At 51.9% G+C, this 22,868-nt stretch overlaps 2 protein-coding genes across 11 annotated transcripts in view; both read right to left on the bottom strand.

The window, feature by feature from the left end:
* Cfap251 (cilia and flagella associated protein 251) overlaps positions 1–21,382 on the bottom strand; it is a 46,333-nt gene extending 24,951 nt beyond the window's left edge. For 5 of the 8 annotated variants that reach the window (XR_776413.3, XR_776414.3, XM_010604378.2 and 2 more), the window contains exons 1-11: positions 21,041–21,347; positions 20,137–20,544; positions 18,760–19,158; positions 13,503–13,643; positions 12,667–12,776; positions 9,270–9,381; positions 9,103–9,183; positions 5,579–5,656; positions 3,890–3,940; positions 2,934–3,148; positions 349–543 (exon numbers count right to left, since the gene is read on the bottom strand). Coding sequence is in view for 6 of the 8 variants with exons in the window: in XM_010604378.2 (XP_010602680.1) it covers positions 349–543; positions 2,934–3,148; positions 3,890–3,940; positions 5,579–5,656; positions 9,103–9,183; positions 9,270–9,381; positions 12,667–12,776; positions 13,503–13,643; positions 18,760–19,158; positions 20,137–20,433 (1,679 nt within the window). In the remaining 2 variants the exon portion in view is untranslated. The other 3 variants (XM_010604379.2, XM_010604380.2, XM_010604381.2) reach the window with 3 other exon arrangements.
* Positions 21,383–21,545: 163 nt separating this feature from the next.
* Psmd9 (proteasome 26S subunit, non-ATPase 9) overlaps positions 21,546–22,868 on the bottom strand; it is a 10,530-nt gene continuing 9,207 nt past the window's right edge. The window contains exon 6 of one of the 3 annotated variants that reach the window (XM_010604386.3): positions 21,546–22,758. In XM_010604386.3, coding sequence (XP_010602688.1) covers positions 22,731–22,758 — 28 coding nt within the window. In that variant the 3' untranslated portion in view covers positions 21,546–22,730. The remainder of the gene's footprint in view (positions 22,759–22,868) is intronic. The other 2 variants (XM_010604385.3, XM_010604384.3) reach the window with 2 other exon arrangements.

Here is a 22,868-nt window from a genome sequence, read left to right as displayed (position 1 = left end):
TTTTTTTTTTTTTTTTGAGACAGGGTCTTGCTATGCAGTTCAGGCTGCCCTTGACCTCAAGGTGATCCTCCTGCCTCAGTCTCCCCAGTACTGAAACTACAGGAGTGTGCCACCACACCTAGCCCAGATTCTTAATATTAAAATAATGCTTAGCTAATTTATAAAACGATCAAATGAAGTTCGCAATTGGCTGAGGCCAGCCATCTGCAAGCCAGGCAAAGGGCTAGGTGGGCCAGGTTCTTCGTTGTCTTTTCCCAGGGACAAGAGGGGCAGCCTGATGCGTGCAAAGAAAAGACCACAACAGCAATTTTTGTGACTGCCCGAATGAACAGCTTCGTTACAACCTACCTGACGCTGAAAAGGTTACCCTTTAAAGTGCAGTCTGGCAGGATGTCTGATTTCTCCATGGCAGGGCTGGCGGGGCTCGGTGAGAAGGACAGGGTCCATATGCAGCTCAGGTTGAGGTGACTGTACCAGTTAGCAATGCACAGGGTCTGATCGTAGAACTTGATATTGCCCTTAATGTCACCTGTGACAATGTAGCTGAAATGGAGAGTGACATCAGTTTGTCAAGCAGCAGTAGCAAGTACCATCTACTGAACACAGATTATGGCCTCCGGGCTACAGGATTATAAAACTTCATTAAATCCTGCCCAATGAGGCTTTTACTGGCTTTTATTTTGTTTGTTTGTTTGGAGACAGACTCTTGAGCTATGTAGTTCAGTCTGCCCTTGAACTCACTGTGTGGCCCAGGCTGGCCTTGAACTCCTGGTGATCCTCCTGCCTCAGTCTCCTCAGTGCTGGGATTACAGGCGTGCACCACCATGCCCAACTGCTGACTCACTTTCCATCTAGGAAACTAAGGCTCTGAGAAGTTAAGATATTTTCCCCAATACTACAGTTGCCAGATTTAGATAATAACAACACAGGATGCCTAGAAAAACTTGACTTTCCGGTAAGCAACCAGCAGCTTTTCATGTAAGTAGATCCCACAGGGCCACACATGCAGGGAATCCAGGTGACAGGCAAAGGGGACCTCTTCCTGCCCTCCGAGGTCAGTGATTCCATCCCTGCAAGTGACTGCGGGCGACAGGGACCTGAAGGCCCAGCGCTCCGGACACGGGCAGGCAGCCCAGGGCAGCGGCTTTTAGGAAGGCGGTGCTGTAAACGCGATGGTAAACCCGTCCCAGGTCCCAGCCAAAGCCAGTGCTGCCTGACAAAGTGGCTTTTCTTTCTGGCCTTCGGATCCACCCCAAATGGTCCCAGTTGTTTTTAAGACTCTCACAATTCTAATCGCAGGGGGAGGGGAGAAGGAGAGAGAATCCTCCCCTGTATTACACAGCGCCATGAACCGAGGTCTCCACGCATAACCAGGCTGCGGCCGTCACCGGCTGGCAGCTCCTCCTCCGCCCTCTGCTGGACAGAAAGCAGCACTGCATGGAGGGCGCTCTCCCAGACCCGCCCGAGAACGTAGGCCCGCCTTTCCCGCAGAGTTCCGCGCACCCTTCCAGCCCCTGCACCTGGGAGTAAGGATGACAGCGTGCAGCACCCCTGTCCCCCGCACGGGAGTTAAGGCAGAGGAAACTAACGGGCCCTTCGACGGCAGGCGGCACGGTAACTCGGCTGTCACTGGGCACTTGCCGCCTCCTTTAGGGACTTCGCTAACACATGGACCAGGCTGGCGACGCCAGGGCTCCCCAGTGCCCAGCGTGTGCGGAGAGCTTTCCACACTGCGTCCCACTGTCCCTCTAGGGGAGATGGCGGTGTTGCGCCCACTTTACAGGGGGAGAAATGGAGGCGCAGCAAAGTCAAGGCTCTTGCTCAAGTCACTTGGTGAGGACTGGACACAGCTGGAAGGGGAGCCCTGTTCCCTCTGCAGCTTGTACCCATCACCTGTGAGTCCCTACAGCCACTCGAAATTGAAGAGTTGGTAGTTTTGTGAAGTTCTAGCAGGGTGTAGTGGTGCACATTTGTAATTCTAGCACTCAGGGAGGCTGAGGCAGGAGAATCACAAGCTCTTTTTTTAATTGTCTTTTGTTTTTTGAGACAGAGCCTTGCAATGCAGTTCAGATTGGTCTTGAACTCACTACCCCAAGGCCAGCTCAAACTCACAGTGATCCTCCCGCCTCAGTCTCCCAAGTGCTGGGATGACAGGTGTGCACCACCATGCCCAGCTTGCAAATTTGAGCCCAACCTGGCAATTTAGCAATTTAGTGAGGCCCTGTCTGAAAAAAGAAAGTAAGAAGAGGCAGGCTAGGGATGTAGTTCGTTGTGAAGGCCCTGGGTTCAATCCCTGGGATTGCAAAAAATAAAATAAAATAAAATCTTCCCAGGCGTGGTGGCACACGCCTGTCATCCCAGCACTCGGGAGGCTGAGGCAGGATGATCACTTGGATTTTGAGGCTACCCTGGCCTACATAGTGAGGCTACCTCAAAAACAAAACAAAACAAAAAAATCTTTTTTTTGTTGTTGTTTTTTTTTTGTTTTTTGAGACAGGGTCTCACTACGTAGTTGAGACTGACCTGGAACTCACTATGTAGCCCAGGCTGGTCTCACAGCGAGCCTCCTGCCTCAGCCTCTTGATTGCTGGGATTACAGGCATGCAACACCACACCCGGCTTTAAAAAAAAAATCTTTATATAATTAATGTTATTTTGCAATCAAACAAAAACAATACAACTATTCAAGTTGTTTTTTTTTAATTTAAAGAATGTAAAATATGGGATCACAAAAGAAGTCTAATTAGCAAAGAAAAAAAATTAGTTATTTTCTGTTTCTCCAAAACAAAGGAGTTTTCCACACAGCGCAGGCCCATGATTTTTTTAACCAATTAGCCCCTGCAGAGAAAAGCAGTCATTCCAGTGCGCCCCTCCCCCAGCTCCCACCCCCACCCTGTCCGTGTGACCCTCGCCACACCCTGCGCGTTACCTACCCATCCGCCGTGGTGAGCACGCTGATGGCCTCTCTCTGCAGGTGAACCAGCTTGCAAGGCCTGATGAAGGGGCCGTCGGCCGGGCTGGAAGGCCGCGCAGCACGGCGGAGGATGTCCCAGACCACCAGCTTCCCCTCCGAGGTCGCCGAGAGGATCTCGGTGGAGTTCGGGTGGAAGACGGACTGGCTGAACTTCCCCACCAGCTTGTTGAACGTCTGCGCTTCACAAGACGGTCCGGGTTAGCGCTGACAGCGGCCGTGCCGCGGAGAAGCCACCCACACGCGTCCCACAGTGCCGCGCTGAGCAGAGGCAGGCGGAGGAGAGGGGAGAACCACAAGACTTCCAGGCCGTCCTGGCCCTCGACAGGCTTGCTAGGCACAAGGGCAAGGGTCAGGCCGGGGTCCACTTAGCTGTCTGGTTATTCTATTCTATTCTATTCTATTCGGGACACAGGGTCCCGAGTTGTAGCCCAGGCTGACCCCAAACTCACAGGGATCCTCCTGCTTCAGCCTCTCGAGTGCAGGGTTTACAGGCGTGCGCCACCACACCAAGCTCCCTGTGAGGTCTTAAGCATCTAAATATTCTATATTGGTTTTTTATTATTCAGAAACTGAGCAGTTTTATAGGGACCCAGTACAGCCAACTACTCCACTTAACAGCGCTGCACATTAACTCCCACTCTTTGTCAATATGCCTGAAGATGTTAGAAATGCCACCACCTCGGGGACATTTTCTCAGAATAGTGGACTTTTCTCCAGAACATTTTATCTTAACAATACTCCCACTGTAGTCAGCTGAAGATTCAGTGTAGACAAAGGACCTAGGTAAACTTTTTCAAATTATTTCCCTTTGGTTTAATACTAAGACACACAAAGCACGACCCAAGACAACTAAGCCTGCACATACATGTTTATTCTGCACAAAACATGACCTGTAAATGTGACGCGCATACTCACATTCTCCGTTAAAAGCGGAGCACTGTAAACAAGGATGTCTTTCTCTTCATGCTGAGAAGCACAGAGGGAAAAAGTCACTACTAAAAAACCTTGGTCTCCCAAAGGAAATAGAAAAATAAAACATATCTAACAAGGTCAGAGATTTATAACTTCTACAGGTAAGAAAACCTGCTGTCTGGGGCAATAGCTAAAAACATTCTGAGAGAAAAGATAAGACATTTCAAAATGCCATGAAATGCTATAATCCCAGCACTCTGGGAGGCTGAGGCAGGAGGGTCACAAGTTCCAAACCAGCCTGAAGTCACCTAGAGATGTGGCGGGCACCTTTTTCAAAATAAAAAATAAAAAAAAGGGCCGAGGAAGGAGATTATTTGAGGCCCCAGGTTCAACGATCAGGACAAAAAAGAAAAAGCTACAGATGACTGTGACTTTCAATGGTTGTTAAAATGAATTTGAATTCTACATTAAAACTAAAATAAAATAAAAATAAATACTGGAAAAAGTGAATATCCCTGACAATCAGTGATTCAAAGTGGTGTGTGTGTGTGTGTGTGTCTATACTGGGATTAAACCCAGGGCCTCTCTTGCGCTAGGCAGGCACTGTCACTGAGCTCTGCCCCCAGCCCTTTTTATTTTCATTTTGAGACAGAGTCTCACTAAGTTGCCTGGGCTGGCTTCAAACTTGCAATCCTCCTGCCTCAGCCTCCTGAATGCTGTGGTGATAGGCATGAGTCACCATGCCAAGCTCAGCTGTCATTTCTATCAATTCCTCACCTCAAGGTCATCCCACATACACTCAGCAGCCCCCACCCTTTCTCCCTGGTCCTCACAGATTGGCTGGGTCCCGAATTCCAGACAAAAGGAATCAGACACTACAGGGCTCTTCTCGTTTTTGGGTGCCACTGTGTCTGGCACGCCTGTCCCTGTCCTATCAAGGACCAAGACCTCCTGCATCTGGGTCACCTGCCCCTCCAGGCCTCCTCAATTTGTTCTGCCCTTGGATTCCCACTAGTGCTGCTACGGTGAGGATCTATCTCAAGGTGTTTGTTCAAGTGCCCAAGCCCTTCAAGGTTACCTGAGAACTGCTGAGTCCTGTGCTAATTCTTTTTTGTTTTGTTTGTTTTGTTGTTGTTGTTGTTGTTTGTGTTTTTTTTTTTTTTTTTTAGACAGGGTCTCACTATGTAGTTGAGACTGAACTGGAACTCACTATGTAGCCCAGGCTGGTCTCGAACTCACAGTGATCCTCCTGCCTCGGCCTCCCGAGTGCTGGGATTACAGGCGTGCGCCACCACGCTCGGCTAGTCCTGTGCTAGTTCTACGTTTAACTATGAAAATGTCTCTAAATTCATCCCTTTGCCCTCTGACTGCGTATGTACTGCTGATTAATTTGCTGGTTCCTTTCTGAAAAGGAATAAAGTCCAAGGTTTCAGGGAGTCCTATAGTTACTACCTTCTAAATATAATGAAAATAAATATTTGCCTTATTACTTTAAAAACTTAAATAAAATTTCATTACCTGCTTATGATTTAATACACTAATTTCCACAGGACTGAAATAATCAAAACATTACATGTATATTCACTACTCCCTAACTAGATACTATATTGTTACATTAGCAAAACACATGTACTCAGAGAATAAACCTCAACTTGTACCCATATTTAAACAAACTGAAATATTTTTACTTACCCACCAATAATATATTGTCTGTGTTTTACTATTGCTCACCAATTCTCTATTATTTGCTGGGTTAAAAGTAAGGTAATTCTGAAATATAAAGAATGAAAATATGTTTACATGATAATTTTTTTCCACTGGTTAAGCTAAATGTTAAAATTAAATAATAATTTTAATTAAGTAACTAGCTAGGTGTGGGGGTGCACGCCTGTAGTCTCAGCACTCTGGGAGGCTGGGCAGGAGGACCACAAGTTTGAGCCCAGCCTGGGAAGGTTAGTGAGAATCTGTTGTAAAATTAAAAATGAAAATAAAAAGGGTTAGGGGTGTAGCTCAGTGCAAAGGCCCTGGGTGCAATCTCCAGTACGGCAATAAACAAATAACTCAGTAGGGATATGACTGAATGCAAGAAAAGACATGGTGCTGGGTGCGGTGGTACATGTCTGTAATCCCAGCACTCAGGAGGCTGAGGCAGGAGGATTGCTGTGAGTTCAAGACCAGCCTGAACTACATAGTAGGACCCTGTCTCAAAAATAAACAAGCAAATGAACAAACAAAAATCAAGTACTGAGTGGAAAATAGCCAGTCCTATGAGATACATGCACATAACCTAAAACTGTGGGAGAACAGCAGTCAACAGAAGAGAGGCCCATTGGGGTCTGGGTGCTGGGACACAGGCCAGAAATATTCACAAGACAGCAAGGGACAGAGCAAGAAGCACAGCAAATAGCTCTACAAAAAAAAAAAATGGAAATTCTAGATATGAAAAAAAAAAGGATTTAAAAAACTCAAAAGCTGGTTTAGAAGAGAATTAGACATAGTTGAAGAAAGCCTAGCCAGCAGAAAGAAGAGACAAAGAGTACAAGCTATCCAGGCTGGAGCACAAAGGACCAAGGGCAGAGAAACAGAAAAGAACAGGACACAATCGGAAAAGGTCCAACTCACAGGTCGCTGGAGTCCTACACAAAGATGAAAGAAAGGTGTGATCTGAGGAACATTTAGAGAAACAATGCTGAGCAGTTTCCAAAACTGAGGGAAGATATATCCCAAATTTGAGTCCAGCCTGGGGATTTTAGTGACTTAGCGAGACCCTGTCTCAAAATTTAATAAAGCACACTGGATGTGAAGGTGACATGGTGTGACATCTGTCACCCACTGGTCAAGGTGGATGTGGAAGATCTGGCTGTCCAGGTGAGTGTCCTCATCCTCCCTCCCCAGCAGAGGAGGGTCACTTCCTGGTCAGGGGCACACGAGGGGCTTCGCTCCCCTCCAGGACCTCAGATGAGGTCTCAAAATACACATATGAAAAGGGCCGGGATGAAGCCAGGTGCACAGTATTAAGACGAAGGACAGGCCCAAGTCCCTGAGCCACGCCGGCTTGGCTGCCTCCCCCTCAGCCCCTGCTCCCCGGGGTCCACCTGTCGTCCACCGTCCGTCCACCCCCCTTCTCCCACGCCCCTTTCACAGGCCAATTCCTCCGAGATAAAAAGGAACCAGGAGGGCCAGGGATGGAGCTCAGGGGTCCCGCTGCCAGCTTCACAAGCTCAAGGTCCTGAACTCCATCCTCAGTACCAAAAAAAAAAGAAAGAAAAGAAACCGGGAAGGGTTTTAGGAGGAGCTCTGCCGCCGTGGCACTGTACCGGGCACCAGAACACAGAGAGGTCACCCAGCTCACACCGCGGCTGTGGGGACTTCACCGGCCAAGGCCGTTCCACTGACAGTTCGTGCGCTTAAAGTGCGGTTGCTCACTGAAGCCAAAGTGAGGATCTCCTTGCTTCTGTCCCTCATCACAACTTTAAAAGCCTCACAGCTGGGCTGGGGACTTGGCTCAGTGGTGCTGCCACCTGCCTTGCAAGTGCAAGGACCGGAGTTTGATCCCCGGTACCAAAAAAATTTAAAAAACCCCCACCGCTTCTAAAATGTAACCATTTGGGGTTCGCTTTCACTTGGAATAGTGTACAGTGGACCTCGAGTTACAACTGGCCTAACATATGAAAAACTTGGCTTATGGCCAGAATGTTCATTTTAACTTACAACCAAAGTCCTGAGTTATGACCCACATGCTGGCTGCTTTGCATCCAGATGGTCTCAGACACAGCTGTGACCCTTAAAGAGCTCTGGAAGGAGCACGGCCGCTTCCTCTCCTGTGTGGAGTTCACTGAGAAACCCGGGCCGGTGTCTCTAAGGGGACCGGAGAGAGGCTTTGAAGGCTGTGGAGAAGAAAGAGTCTCAGCCTGCGCTGACCAATCTGAGTTACAACCAGCCCTCGGGAACTAATCTGAGTCTGTAAGTGAAGGGTCCATTTTAAGTCCATGCAATAAACTGAAAATACAAAAAAAAAAAGAAGAAGAGACAGACAAGGAGCAAGGCTCAGCTTTGGGGAAGGGGACTCCAGGCCCTGGGGAGGAAACGGGACTTGCAGCCTGGGGGATGGGAGAGAAGATCCCAGAGGAAAAGCAGCAAGGGCAGGTGGAGGCAGAGGAGGCCAGGACAGCAGGCAGACTGCAGGTGCCAGCCCAGCCTCGGTAACCTAGCAACTCAATGGGACCCTGATTCAAAATCAGAAATAAGAGGGGCTGGGGATTCAGCTTGGTGCCAAGGGCCTGGGCTTAATCCCCTGTACTGAAAAACAAAAACTGTGCCCAGTAAAACTGAGAAACCAAATTTGTCATTGATTTAATTGTAATCTGTTTAAATTTGAATAGGGCATTCAGCAAAGTTACAGGACAAAAAAAAAAAAAACCAACCCACAAACCTAGCTGCATTTCTATGTACCAGCAAGGAACAACCAGAAAAAGAAATTAAGAAAACAATTCCACTTAGAAAAGCACTGAAAAGAATAAACACATAGGAATAAATTTAACGCAGAAGGGGAAAGACAGAGACACTGGAAATTACAAAACAGCTAAAAAGTTAAAGAAGACATAAACACCAAGGCATCTGGAGCTCACGGGGAGAAAGCAGGACACAATTAAGATGACAATGCTCCCGATGTGACCTATATTCAGTGCAGCCCCTAGCAAAGTCCTGAAGGCAATGGTTGCAGCCACTCCATGGAAACCAAGAGTAATAGTAACTTCCGTTTTTCTTTTGGGACAGGGTCTTGCTATGTCATTGAGGTGGGCCTCCAACTCACAGAGATCCTCCTGCCTCAGCCTCCCACGTGCTGGGAATACAGGCGGGCACCGCCACCAGCAATAACCCTTTTATGTGCCTTGCAAGTTTGGGACAAAGTTAGAAGCAGGTAAGACCATGTTTCTGGAATAAGAAAGACAGCGTGCTGGCTGGGAGACTCCCAGGAGCAGTCCACAGGCATTGTCTCCTCGCCAGCAAGTTTGCATGGATGATGTGAGGTAAACTAAGTAAAGGATTTAGCAGAACTGGGCACAGCCAGAGCGCCTGAAACTCATTAGCTGTTATTAGCAAAGAGAAATGAGTCCGGGAGAGGACAGAGTTTCTAGAAAGCTCCACGCACCTCTGCGAAGAACAGACCTGGCTCCGCGTAACCTTGGGCCAGGGCTCAGGGGTGAGCGACTCACCTGGAAACCATGCTCTCTGGGGAGCTGCAGGGTGCACGCGGGCGTCTCCACCGCCAGAGTCCACCTCCAGATGCAGACTTCCTGGGGAGAGCGGGCACGACTGACTGAGCAGGGCCAGACCCCGGGCCCCAGCTCAGGTCCCCGGGCGGCGCCGGGCCCGTCCCCACCTGGACATCGGCGTCGGAGATGGTGGCCAGGTACTTGGCGTCTCGGCTGATGGCGATGGCCCTGATGCCATTCCCTTGTGGGCAGCTGTCAAACACGGTGTGCACGGGGACGCTGCAAGACAGGTGAGCGCGGGCTACCACCCGGCTTCCGACGCCAGTTGGGGCGGGACGGGAGCGCTGCCAGGGTGATGAGGTCGGTCGCACAGCCCCGTGGAGGCCCCGTGCCAGGGCCCGCTTCCCGTGGCTTTCACAGCAAGGCCACACTCAGGGCAGCAGGCCGCGCCCTGGGACTGGGCTCTCTGCCCGGCACTTTGTCCCACACAAAGGATGCAACCCTGAAAAAGCGACCGGACAGCAGGAAGGGGACACGCCGAGCACAGCCTTGGAGCACAGCGCCGATGAGTGTAAAGACGCGTGCCTGGTACTGCTTTGCCCAGAGAAACCACGCTGACAGAATTATTTTTAAAAGACTATGGCACAGCCATATAGTGAACAACTATGCTGTCCTCGAAAAAGAATGAGACCAGAAATGCACGTGGGCTGGGCGTGGTGGCACACACCTGTACACCCAGCACTCGGGAGGCTGAGGCAGGAGGATCGCTGTGAGTTCGAGGCCAGCTTGGAATACATAGCGAGACCCTGTCTCAAATGCCAAAAAAATGGTGGGGGATTTAGCTCAGTGGTTCTGCCGCCTGCCTCCCAAGAGCAAGGTCCCAAGTTCGATCCCCAGTACCAAAAAAATGCACTTGGAGGACAACCATCAAATCTTTGGGAATGACACAATGGGAGATCTCAGTGGGGAGACGGATCTTATTCCATGAAGTCAGTCAGCGCCGTACTGATGCATTTATGGAAATAAAACTAGTTCATTTCTAAGGAGTACATAATGCTGAAGAGAATTTGATGCATTAGAATCTCCGATAGAGTCAGCGTGTGATTCTAATTTAAAACAGGCCATTGATTTAGACTGGCAATTTTAAACTGAAATTGCCCAAGGTTTATAAACAATAGTAAAGCACATAGGAGACCTTCAGATTTACTGTGTTTATCTCTAAACTTATTAGCTTTACAGGAATTACTTAAGTACTGGTCAAGGGCTTGTTAATTAGAGCACTAAAACACTTGAACATAAAACACAATATATTACATTTCTAAACGCCATTTAAGATGTGGAAAAAGAATTCAGGACTAAGTGTGTGAGGCCAGACATTCATCAGAGCCTCCTCACAGGTGACTGCAAAAAATATGCTACATTTGCAAGTAGAGCAAGATTTTTAAGTTGAACAAAAAGCCCAGTGAAGAATCACAGATGTTAGTTTCTCATGCCAGCAAAGTGGATACCAGTTCCCAAACCCAAGTGGTCTCTGAATAACCTCTTCTGGGCCCCAAAGCCATCATAAAACTCACTCATGTGTTTCAGTTGTTAATCACAGGTTTGCTTTGCTTTGAAATAAAAAAGAAACAATTATCTGGGTGTGATGGCACACACGTGTACTTCCAGCATTCTCAGGAGGCTGAGGCAGGAAGATCCCATGAGTTCAAGCCCAGCCTGAATTACACAGTTGACCCTGTCTCAAAAAGCAAGCAAACAAACAAAAACCTGAGCAGATGAGTGGACAAAATGTGGATTTGGGTTTTTGTTGTTGTTTTCTGTACCGGGGATCGAGCTCAGAACCTTGCACTGGCCAGGCAGGGGCGGCACTGCTGAGCTACACCCCCAGCCTGACAAAATGTGTTTGATCCACGTGATGTGACGGGACCCGCCTGAAATGCAGTGTGGCATCCACACAGCCACCCGTGAGTGAGCCCTGAAAACACTGCCCCGGGAAAGCTGCAGACCTCATGGGGTTCCATCCCTGGGTCGGTCCTGTGTAGGCGCGGCACCTGCAGAGGTGGCAGCGGAGGAGATGGAGCCTGGGGGTGGGGGCTCCAGGGTAGGATTTCTTCTTGGAGCAACAAAAATGGCTGGAAACGGGAACCAGCAATGGACGCAGACTGTGGATGGGATTAACGCCACTGGATTATATTTCTTAAATGGCAGAACTGGTAGATTGATTTTGTTTTCTGGAGACAGGGTTTCACTATGGAGCCCAGGATGGCCTGGAACTCCCAGCAATCCACCTGCCTCAGGCTCCTGAGTGCTGGTTGACAGGCGTGCACCACCACTCCTTAGAAGGTTTTTTGAGACAGGGTCTCACTGTGTAGTTGAGACTGAACTGGAACTCACTATGTAGCCCAGGCTGGTCTCGAACTCACAGCGATCCTCCTGCCTCAGCCTCCCAAGTGCTGGGATTACAGGCATGCACCACCACGCCTGCCCTTGGTAGGTTTTTTTTTTTGAAAGGTCTGCATTTTACCACAGGGAGATAAATCAGCCTGCAGGACGGAGCCCAGTTAGGCTCCTGCTGCGACAGCACAGGGACGGGAGGGGCAGCATCCAGGAGGTGGATGTGCAGGACTCCCGGGCCCTTCCACAGGGACCCTCAGGATCCCCAGGAAGAGGAGGCGACACAGAGCTGAGGCTGCTGTCTGGGGAACGGTGTGTGACGGCTCCTCACCGCAGGCCTCGTCCCAGGGACCCTAGGGAGTCAGTGAGAAGGAACTTCGGGACCGCAGAGAGGGGAGCCAGGGGCTCGGTGTCGGAGTCGCCGGCAAACGCAGGATCCAGAGCCCTGAGGAGGCGGCGGAGGAGGTTGGGGACTGGCGACTGTGCTGTGGAGGGCAAAGGGCTGCGGTAGACCCCGTGTCCCTGGCTCCAGGACAGTCCCAGCCTCTGCTGCCGGCACCTGCCGGGGCCTCCCACTGTGGCAGTAGGAGCTCCACTCAGCTCAGGACAAGGAGGGAAGGGAAAAGAAAACCCCGCCAGGGGTGTGTGGCACCGGCTCCTGCAGAGGGCTTGTGGGGTGGCTGGACAATGTCCCCCAAATTCATGTCTACCCAGAACCTCCGCATGCGGCTTTACTTGGAAGTAGCAGCCAGGCACATGCATGTAATCCTAGTACTTTGGGAGGCCGAGGCAGGAGGACCACAAGTTCAAGCCCAGCCCAGGCAACTTCGAGATCCTGTCTCAAAATCAAAAAAAAAAAAAGAGGGATGGGAGTGTAGCTCAGTGCAAAGGCCCTGCAGGGAAGAACCAGCAGCGGCCGAAGGACAGCAGGAAGCAGGCATGCTCAGAGATGGGGAGGGGACACTTGGTGGCAACCATTAAAACCCTCCCGGAAGACCTGGCCCCACGAGAACAATGCCGCCCCGGAAGTAACAGGCTCGGCCTCTGCTTTATGCTTTGAACTTGTGTGAGTCGGGTTACTGTGGGTCAGCCTGGCTCGGGGCCGGCTTGGCTTAGCTGCAGTGGCAGGGACTCTGTAGGACTCGGGAGGGCAGTGCAGGCCCAGCCTACCCTGTGAATGCGTCCCAGATGATGATCAGGCAGCCAGGCCCCTTGTCTGCCGTGGCGATCCACCGCCGGTCCTCACTGACACACAGGCAGGAGATGACGTTCGGGTGGCCCTGCGGAAGGCAAGGAGGGAATGCAGCTGCACGGGCCTCCCAGGGCTCCGTCTCCCACTGGGCGCTTCTCAGACTTCCTTCCCTTCAGAATACCGGAAGAGCCACCAAGGCAGCGAAGGCCTCAGTGGCACCTGGGTGTGGTAACCCCGGTCCCCGGGCTCAGGCAACCGCTCTGACGTACCAGGTCAAGGTGGCCACGAGGGAAAGTCCCACGGCCACATGTGCTGGTGACAGGTGGCTCAAGGCTTTAACAGGTCAGCTAGGGGGAGAGGGGACATGGGGTAGGTGACGGTGACCTGCCCACACTGGAGGAAGCACGGTAGCATTTTGTCTTTTCTTTAGATAGGGTCTCACTAAGTACCCTGGGCTGGCTTTGAACTCTTGGAAACCCTCCTGCCTCAGCCTGCTGAGTGCTGGGATGAGAGGCACACGCCACCACACCCTGCTGCCCCCCAAACTCCTGAGTCAGGAGACCCGCAGGCAGCACCCAGGCCGGGCTAGAACTGTCGCTCCAATCCCTGGAGCCTCAGTATCAGCACAGTCCCAGCTCGAGTCCCTCGGGAACAGCCGCCTGCTTCCCTGGAGCTCAGTGGAGCCGGCCGTGGTCTACACTGGCCATGGCTGAGATGTAAAATGACAAGTGCTTTGGAGTGTTGTGACAAAACCGGCATGGTCTGCGGTCACTCAGCTGCGGGGCTGGAAGAGGAGGAGGAGCCAAGCCCCTACCTGCAGGTGGTGCTGCGTGTTCCTGGGGACATCATAGATGACCGCGGTGTGGTTGCACGCATACAGCAGGACCCTCTGGCTCCTCTCCCGGATGTAGAAGACAGGAAGTGAGCTGTTCCATCCGAAGGACCAGCTCAGGGCCTGGAAGACAGGGCCGACCTGCAAGGCACTGGGGTGCTGAGCCCAAGCCTGGAGGCCATCACCGTGCAGCACTTTGGGACAGAGCTTAACAGTGGCCGGGAGGGGCTCACACCGGAAGTCCCAGATACTTGGAGGCTGAGGCAGGAGGGTTGCTTGAGGCCAATAGTTCAGAGCCAGCCTGGGCAGTGAGACTCCATCTCAGAGAAAGGAGACAGAGAGGAAGAGGAGCAGGAGGAGGAACAGGAAAGTGGAGGGAAGGAAGGGGAGGAACTCTGAAGAGGTGACACTGTGCGAATGGCCGTGCACTATACAGTCTGTGAACAGGAAATGTCAGGGACAGGTGACTTCAGAGAAGACAAATTAGGACCTGGCGTGGAGAGCAGTTGCTCATGGGTGGGGCTGTCATTCTGGGAGAGGAAAGGTTCTGGAAGTGGACAGTGGGCCGGCCATGTACCAGAGCCGGTCACTCACGCCCGGGCTGGGAGGGACCTGGAGCCTTGTGGCTGTCAAGGAGGTAGAAAAAGGACACAGCTGCTGTGGGAAAAATGAAAATCCAGCTGTGTCCAGTGGCACATGCCTATGAAGTCCAGCTTTCTGGGAAGCTGAGACAGGGGGACCTCAAGGTATACGCCAGCCTGGGCAATTTGGTGAGAACTTGTCCTCAAATTAAAAATATTTCAAAGGGCAGACCTAGGGGATGTGGATGAGCACAAAGGCCCTGGGTTCCATCCCAGGTAACACACGTACACGTTCGTGACACACACACGTGCGCACACAGGGCTGGAGTGCAGTTCGGCGAGAGAGCACTTGTTTAGCCACTGGGTTCAATTCCTGGTACCATGAGGGGGAAAAAAATGTGACAACAACCCACTGCCCACGGCTAGGTGCACAGATAAGTGCGGCACACGACCCTATGGGGTGTCATTCGGTCCCTAAAAGACAGAAAGTTCTGATGCAGGCTACGGCGCAGATGAGCAGATTCACGGAGACGAAGTCAGGCATGTGGCTTAGGCTTGTAAGAATGGAGGTGCTCTGGGAGGCTGAGGTGGGAGGATCACAAGTTTGAGTTCTGCCTGGAGAAGTCAGCTGGATCCTACCCCAAAATAAAAAAAATTAAAAGGGGTGGAGATATAGCTCAGTGCAAAGGCCCAGTATGGGGGTCTTAGGGACAGAAAGTTAGAGTTTAATGGATGCAGAGCTTTAGTTTTACAAATTAAAAGAGTTCTGGACAGATGGTGGTAAAGGCTACCTAACCATAGCAGGTACTTAATACTACGAATGGTACGCTTAGCATGATTAAGATGGGAACTTTTATGTTACATGTATGGGGAGGGTACCAGGGATCGAATTCAGGTCCTTGCCCTTATGAGGCAGGTGGTGACACCACTGAGCTAAATCTCCGGCCCTGATGCATGAATTTTTAAATTTTTAGTTTTTTTAAATATTTGTTTTGTTTTGTTTTGTGGACAGGGTCTCGCTATGTAGTTTGGGCTGGCCTTGAACTCACTATGTAGCCCACGGCAATCCTCCTGCCTCAGCCTCCCACAAGCTGGGATCACAGGTGTGTGCCACCATGCCTGCCTTCTCTGTGGTTCTCATATATCACTTTTCCTGGAAAGATCAGAATGAAGTGACAAAATTCCACTAGGTACAGGGGTGCCTGTCATCCCAGCACTCTGGGAAGCTGAGGCAGGAGGATGCAAGTTCAAATTCCACCTGGGCACTTAAGCAAGACCCTGTCTCACCAGGCGTGGTGGCACACACCTGTAATCCTAGCACTCAGGAGGTTGAGGCAGGAGAATCGCTGTGAGAAGACCCTGTCTCAAGTTTTTAAAACTTAAAGAGTAAAAGAGCTGGGGATGTGGCTGAGCACGCATGCAGGCCCTAGGTTCAGTCTCTAGTAGTTAAAAAATAATAATAACAGAAGACAGAAAGACTAAATTCCCTTAGAGAAACTTAAATTCCCCCACTGTCAGAATAAATACAAAATAACAATTTTATGAAATGAAAAAATCACAGGTTCTATAAACTTGACTACTATAGTTCAACAGTAACTTATATGTGTAGTAGTTTTGTACTCCAAGTCTTTTACCAAGATAAGATAAGCAAACTGTGGTAATCCATGAATGGGTGGTCATTCAAGGATGGAAAGAAATGGGCTACTGAGCCCCGCAGAGACCCAGGGGCTTGGATGCATTTGCCAAGTGACAGAAGCCGCACTGCAGGACCCTGACTGTGTGACATTCGGGGAGAGGCACAGCTCTGGTGACAGAGCAAGAGCAGCGGTGGCAGGTAGGGGAGGCAGAGGACACGGGGTCTTTAGGGCACTGAATCGATTCGAGTGTTAGTGAAATGGTGAATGTACATCACCATACTTCCATTAGAGCCCACAGGATGTACCACACAGAACAACCTAGACTAAGACTTTAGTTCACAATAATTTATCAAGCTGGGTGTGTACTGCCAGCAATTGGGGGGCTGAGGCAGGAGAATCACTAAATGTTTGTGGTCAGCCTGTGCTACACTGAAACATTGACTCAAAAAAATAATAATAATAATAAACTAATATTGGCTGATCAATGTTAACAAAAACATCACAAAAAGCAAGATAGCAATAAAAGGAGAAACTAGAGAAGAAAGTGCAAGGGAATATAGGAACTCTCCATACTTTCAGTTCAATTTTCTATAAGTCTAAAACTTCTTTAAGAAAAAAAACAAGGTCTATTAAAAATTTAAGTAGAGCCGGGCGTGGTGGCGCACGCCTGTAATCCCAGCACTCGGGAGGCTGAGGCAGGAGGATCACTGTGAGTTTGAGACCAGCCTGGGCTACATAGTGGGTTCCAGGTCAGTCTCAACTACATAGTGAGACCCTGTCTCAAAAAACCAAAAAAAAACAAAAATAACTTAAGTAGGACCAGCTGGGAGAGGAGATGCCCACATGTAATCCCAGTACTCGAGTTACAACCAGACTGACATATGAACAACTTGGATTATGACTGAAATTTTAGTTTTATCTTACAGTCTTGAGTTACGACCCAAATGCTAGGCACTCATGCATCCAGATGGTCTCAGACACAGCTGTGACCCTTAAAGAGCTCTGGAAGGAGCACGGCCGCTTCCTCTCCTGTGCGGGGTTCACTGAGAAATCCCGGGCCGGTGCCTCTCTAAGGACCCCGAGATCTGCCTGTGGACAGGAGAGAGGCTTTGAAGGCTGAGCCTTCACTGACCGACTTGACTTACAACCAGCCCTCGGAAACGAACTGAGTTTGTAGGTCGAGGGCCCACTGCAGCCTGGACACTGAGGCAGGAGGGTGACGCGGAGCTCGAGGCCAGCCTGGGCTAGGAAACGAGACCGCGTCCCCAAAACACAAACACCCAAGATGAAACCAGCACCGGCCAGGCAAGCCCAGCAGAGCGCTGACGGCGACGCTGAGCAAGGTGCCCCGGTTGTGCGCGCAGGGCGCAAACCCTGGCGGCCTCCTTCCCCTCCCAGCGCAGACGAGCCAAGGCGGACGCGGGATAGCGGCCGGCGTTCTCTCCGGCCCCTCTACGCGTCCCTGCCATGCCTGAGTCTGTGTAGGGCGCGGACCGTGGGCGCGAGCGGGGATCGTGGAAGCACGAAGGTCCCCCGCTGCAGCGCCTGGGGACAGAACTATTTACTCTCCGGCTGGTGCTGAAGAGCCGATTTATGCAAATGCGTTGTTCTTTTGGAAACTTGCTAATCCTGACAGGGCTTATTCGTCCTATTCGTCCTGGGGTTTCTTCTCCACTTTACGGGTGGTTCTAGGAAGGGGACACTGCGAAGGGCGCCTCCGGGTCAGAACCGGCGGGCCTCAGCCGCGGGGACGGGGCGCCCTCTCGCGGCGGCGCTCACAGTTGCAGCTCGCCCGGCGTTGGCCTGGTGGGCGCCAGTTCAGACGCACAGCAAGAATGACCCGGGAGTAGCTGCCTCCGAAAACCACGATGTGGAAAAAAGAACTTTATTGTCAGGACTGGATTCTATCATACTGGATATTCCTGAGGCTCTTGCTTCATAAGTACATGACTTTTTTTACAGTACCGGACTGTAAACTCAAGACCTTGTGCCTGATTATTTTGTTTCATTTTTATTTATTTTTGTTCATTTGTTTTGAAGCTGGGTCTTGTTCTGTAGTCCAGGCTGGCCTTGGACTCGCTGTGATCCTCCTGCCCCAGCCTCCCGAGGCCTGGGATTACAGGCGTGCGCCCCCACAGCCAGCTTCTTTTTTACGTATTTATTTACTTTTGTTTTTTTGAGACAGAGCCTCACCGCGTGCTTCAGGCTGGCCTCGAACTCGCTGTGTGCCCAGGCCGACCCAGGGCGCCTGCCTCAGCCTCCCTCCCTCCCCAGTGCTGGGATTACAGGTCTGCGCCTCCGCGGCTGTGTTAGGAACTGTGCTGCTTCAGGAGCAGGTACTCTTCAGAAACTACTTGTCTACGCACAGAAGGGAGGAAGAAGAGCGGCAGGGGAGGTCGTGCCCCACAGACTGAGCCCCTAGGAGGACGCTGGAGGGAGGCGGACGCGCTGGCTGCCCCGTGTGCGGATGGCACCGCCGGGCCGCTCTCAGCACAGCCCCGGCCACACCCTCACCGTCCAGCCAGGGTCCCGCTGCGGAGGCAGAGGTGAGGCCGGGAGGGCCCGGAGGGACAGAGGAGCTGGAGGGGGCTGCAGAATGGAGAGGACAGGAGGGGAGAAGAGAAGGGGGAGGGAAGGAAGAGGAGAGAGGAACAGGGGAGCAAGGAGAGGCAGGACGGCCATGCCTGCAGTCTCCTGCCTGCCTGAGACTCCATGGATCCCACACTGCTCAGGGTCACGGTCCATCACACAGGGCCAGCCAGAGAGAACTCAACCTGGAAAGACACATGTTGCCAGGTGTGCTGGCGCATGCCTATAATGCCAGCACTCCAGAGGCTGAGGCAGGAGGATCGCCATGAATTTCAGGCCAGCCTGGGCTACATAGTGAGTTCCAGGTCAGTCTCTACATAGTGAGACCCCATCTCAAAAAAAAAACAACCAAAAAACCAAAACCAAAGCATGTCTTTTTGGTAGAATAATTTCCCCCGCCCTCTCCTGCCCCCTCAACGCCAGGCAACTTACCAAGGGGTACACCTGGGCGCCCTTGTCCTTCTGGAACAAGGTGTCCTCTGTGGAGCTGGATACCAGGGACTCCCTGGAGGCTCCTGCTTCAGCCTGGAGTCCCATTTCCTCATCGCTGAGGAAGTTGGATAATCTCTTTCTGTGCCTCTCCTTACCCCTTCCTCCTCCAGCACCTTCCTGTTTCCAGCCCAGGTCTCTTTCTTCCTGTCCCAGTTGGTCCTGGGCCTCAAGATGGGTTCTGTCCTCGAGCTCAGCTGAGGAACCCGTCTGCTGTCTGTCAGGAGGGACTCGGCCCACATCCACATAGTCATGGTTGGAGCTGAGGCCTCTGAAGAGCTCGCATGGTCCGGAGCTGTCTGACCGCAGTGACTGCTTGGAGCCGGAATCTCCAAGGATTTCCTTTATGAAGGAGGAAGAGGAGTGTGACTGAGTACAGACCAGCTCCCTGTCTAAGCGGGAGCCTCACCCTGGAATTCTGAGATGTTTTTAAAAAAGAATCGGGGGACAGGCATGGTGGGAGCACATCTGTAATCCTAGCACTCGGGAGGCTGATGCAGGAAGATCACTTCAAGTTTGAGGCCAGCCTGAACTCCGTAGTGAGACCGTCTCAAAAAAGAAAAGAATCTGGGACATTTTGTATTTAAGAAATTAATCAAAACTGATTATAGTATATAAACTCAGCACTGTGGAAGGCTGAGGCAGGAAGAGCTCAAGTTGGAGCCCAGCCTGGGCAATTTAGCAACTTAGCAAGACCCTGTCTCAAAAATTTTAAAAGGGCTGGGGGTGTAGCTCAATGTGAAGGACTGAGTTCAATTCCTAGTACTGAAAGAAAAATAGGAAACAGAGAGAGATATCAAGGGTGTGTTGGATTTAATTTTGACATACCAACAGACCCACAACAGAAAAATCACTTGACACTGGTGATCTCCAGAAAGCTGCAGGTCACAATTACTTGTCCCTGGTTTGGCTTTGTTTTTTGTCTCACTATGTTGCCAAGGCTGGTCTGGAATTTGCATGGATCCCCTGCCTCAGCCTCCTGCATGCTGAATTACAGGCGTGCACCACCACTAAAACACCGGGCGGAGCTCCGCCCTGGGAGCAGCAGGGCAGAGTCTACACCGCTACTGTCACTCACACTGTTCTAGAACAGCCCACTTCAGTGAGCTCCTGCCCAGCCTTTAAGAGTCACTAAGCACAGGCCTCCTCCAGGAAGGGTGCCCAGACTGTCCTCCCTGTAAAAAAGTCCCCAGGAGGATTGCCAGGCCATAGTGTCACGAAGAACGGGTCTGTCTCGTTCAGCTTTGTCACCTCAGCCTGGCATTGGCTCAGCACCCAGGGCGTGACTGAGAGCAGGCAGGGGCCATGGTGCCCACTCACCAGGAAGGTGCCCAGCAGGCTGTACTGGGGGGCGCTCAGGACCTCGGGAGTGCGCTCCACGGGGGGTTCCTCCTCCTCTTTCTCCTCCTCCTCCCCTTTCTCTTTCTCCTCTGCCTCCTCCTCTTCCTCGATGGGCTCCTTCTTCTCCAGCTCTTCCCCTCCCAAGTCCTCCTGAGACTCTGTCCATCCTGATGTGTCATCAGATGATTTCTGTCCCGTGTTTTCTACTTCGTTATAATTTTGATTATATTCTTTCTCTTCCTTTTCTTTTGCTCCATTTTCTTCTGGATCTGACATTCTTCCGTGTAGTTTCCTTTAGAGAATATGCGACTACAGTAATCAGCGGGCCCGCTTTCGGTTCTGATTTCCTAGCTACTGATGTGGTGTGCAATGCCTGCTCCGGTTCCTCTGCCCGGGGATAAAAAGAATGCTACAGTCAGGAAAGCGGCTGACCTCGGGGCCTCTGTCCTCTAGGATTAACCCCGTGTTTACACCTCGGGCATGGGAGGCGCGGGAAGGGAAGGCAGGGCCTAGTGCACGGAACTCGGTCTCATTTCCACCACCAGCCTCTCTGAGACGAGGGTCCCTTTACCCTCAGCAGCTAAAGTGGCTCAGGGCAAGATGCGAAGCACAGCCCTCCATCCCAGGGTGGCCATGAGGCCGAGGGCAGGCGTCAGAGGCTAACCGAGTTCAGCACAAGACCTTAAAACAGACGGGAGCGGTCACTGGGGTAAAAGTGACGGTGGTTCTGCGAGACATTCGCTTGGTCTTTCCTCACAGCGAACTGGAGTTTGGGACTCTGGGAGGCCAAGGGACCCATCCACGGTGGCAGAGCTGGGCCCAAAGCTGGGCCGAGGGGCGCAGAGCCAGGCTGTGACCCCCGAGACCTCCGCCCCGGACTTACAGAGCGCACCCACTTCGTCCTCAACAGGCCAGGTCCTCCTGGACCTCCAGCGGCCTCCACCTCCGGCTTCACGCACTCCCTAGCTACAGTTGCCACCCAAGCTTCGTCCCCATAGCAACCGCTGCCGCCCAGTGCATCGAGCCGTAAAGCGAGGTAGCAGCACAGCAACGATGCGAGCCGAACCGACACGCCCCCTGCCGGCTGCAGGGGTGACGGACTCAACTCGTCCTGGTTCTTTCCTCTTACCCTCCCCCTCCTCTTCCCATGGTGCCAACCCCGAGAAGCTGTGGGGACCAACACTGTCAATTTTGACACCTGCGATCCAACCGCGTAGGAGGCTGAGGCAGGAGGAACCCAAGTTCGAAGGCAGCTGGGGCTATGTAATGAGTTCAAGGCCAGTCTGAACCGCATAAGACCTCATCTCAAAAAACCAGCCAAGGTGGGCCAGGGATGTAGCTTAGCAGCACCACGCCTGCCCGGCAAGCTCAAAGTCCTGAGTTCAATCCCCGGTGCGGGCGCCGTAGGGAGACCAACCAAAAAAAGAAATCTCTGCCAAGAGCAAATTCCTTTTCCTGGTCCCATAGATGCAACACACATCTGTCCTATCTGCCTCATCCGGGCGGTGACAGTACAGAAAGTTTTAGTTGGCTGGGAATGAATCACAGAAGGTGCACAACCTCGCTGCTTTTATCCAAAAGCACTTCTGCAGAACCAGCCTGGTACTAGTAGGGTCCTCCTGCGTGGAACTGCATCTCCCAGGCCTGAGCCCGCAGGAAGCCAGCTGGAGGAGGGTGTGGAACCTGTTCGCCCGATGTCATGTTAGCAGGGGACGGGCCACTGCCCCACGGCCGACCCACACGCTCACCTCTCAGGTGGGACTGGACAGTACCAACTTTATTACAGCACAGACCGTAAACTCGCACCAAACAGGAAACCCTGGTAAACATGGCACGGCAGGCCTGCCACACTTGGGGGAGCAGTGCCGGTGGGGCCCAAGTCTGAGCCGGGCACCCCACAGGGTACAGGCTCCGTGGCAGTTGTCCAGGCCTCTCCAAGAAAGAGGAAGCGGTCTACAAGCGGGGCCAATAAACACAAGGGTACAATGAAGACGGGGAGGAATTCAGAGGTGGAGTCCGAGGAATGAACTTAGCATCTCAACAGAGAAAGGAAGAAGAAAGCAAGCAGCATCTTCAGGCAGTCTGAGATGCAAACCCTTCCAATCAGATCGGCAGTGGAGCACACCGAGTCTGTAAAAACGCTGACCCTGGGGCATGGCTGGGAGGGTCTGCCACAGAGACGCTACTCCGCCAAAGCAGTGAAATCAGGAACAAAGACACTGCCAGAGTGTGGCGGCTCAGCTCTGCTCAGGGTGTCCAGGCCGAGAGCCCTTCGGCTGGAGATGCTCAGGAGAATGCGGCCAGGTGATGCCGTGGTTGCACTGGCGCTTCACAGCTGCATGTGGGGAAAGGAAATTCCTACTAGAATGAAGTCGCATCAACACCTTCCTGCCCAGCTCCCCACCGGCCGCAAATGGTGTTGGGATCTGTAAGAGATGCTGAGCACAGACTGTTCACACAAAGCCCAAAGTTCACAACGGCCACCAGATCATCAGGGACTTCGGAGCACAGGGAGAATGGGGGCGCCAGGTCCAGGGCATGGAAAGCGGAGCTCTCCCTGCTCCCCGGAACAGTCATCTTTGCAGAGGAACAATGTTGCAGCTGCAAGGAAAAACAGGCAGGGCCTGAGTGCGGTTGCTCCCAGGGAAGACAGCAGGGGCCCCTGCAAGCTTCTCCCTATAGCCTTTCATGCTTTTTTTTTTTTTTTTTTT

Source organism: Fukomys damarensis, unplaced genomic scaffold (assembly GCF_012274545.1).
Source record: "Fukomys damarensis isolate Sample0158 unplaced genomic scaffold, DMR_v1.0_HiC HiC_scaffold_12, whole genome shotgun sequence".
NCBI lineage: Eukaryota > Metazoa > Chordata > Mammalia > Rodentia > Bathyergidae > Fukomys > Fukomys damarensis.
Note: the sequence above shows the minus strand (reverse complement) of the source record. Positions and strands in the feature narration are given on the sequence as shown.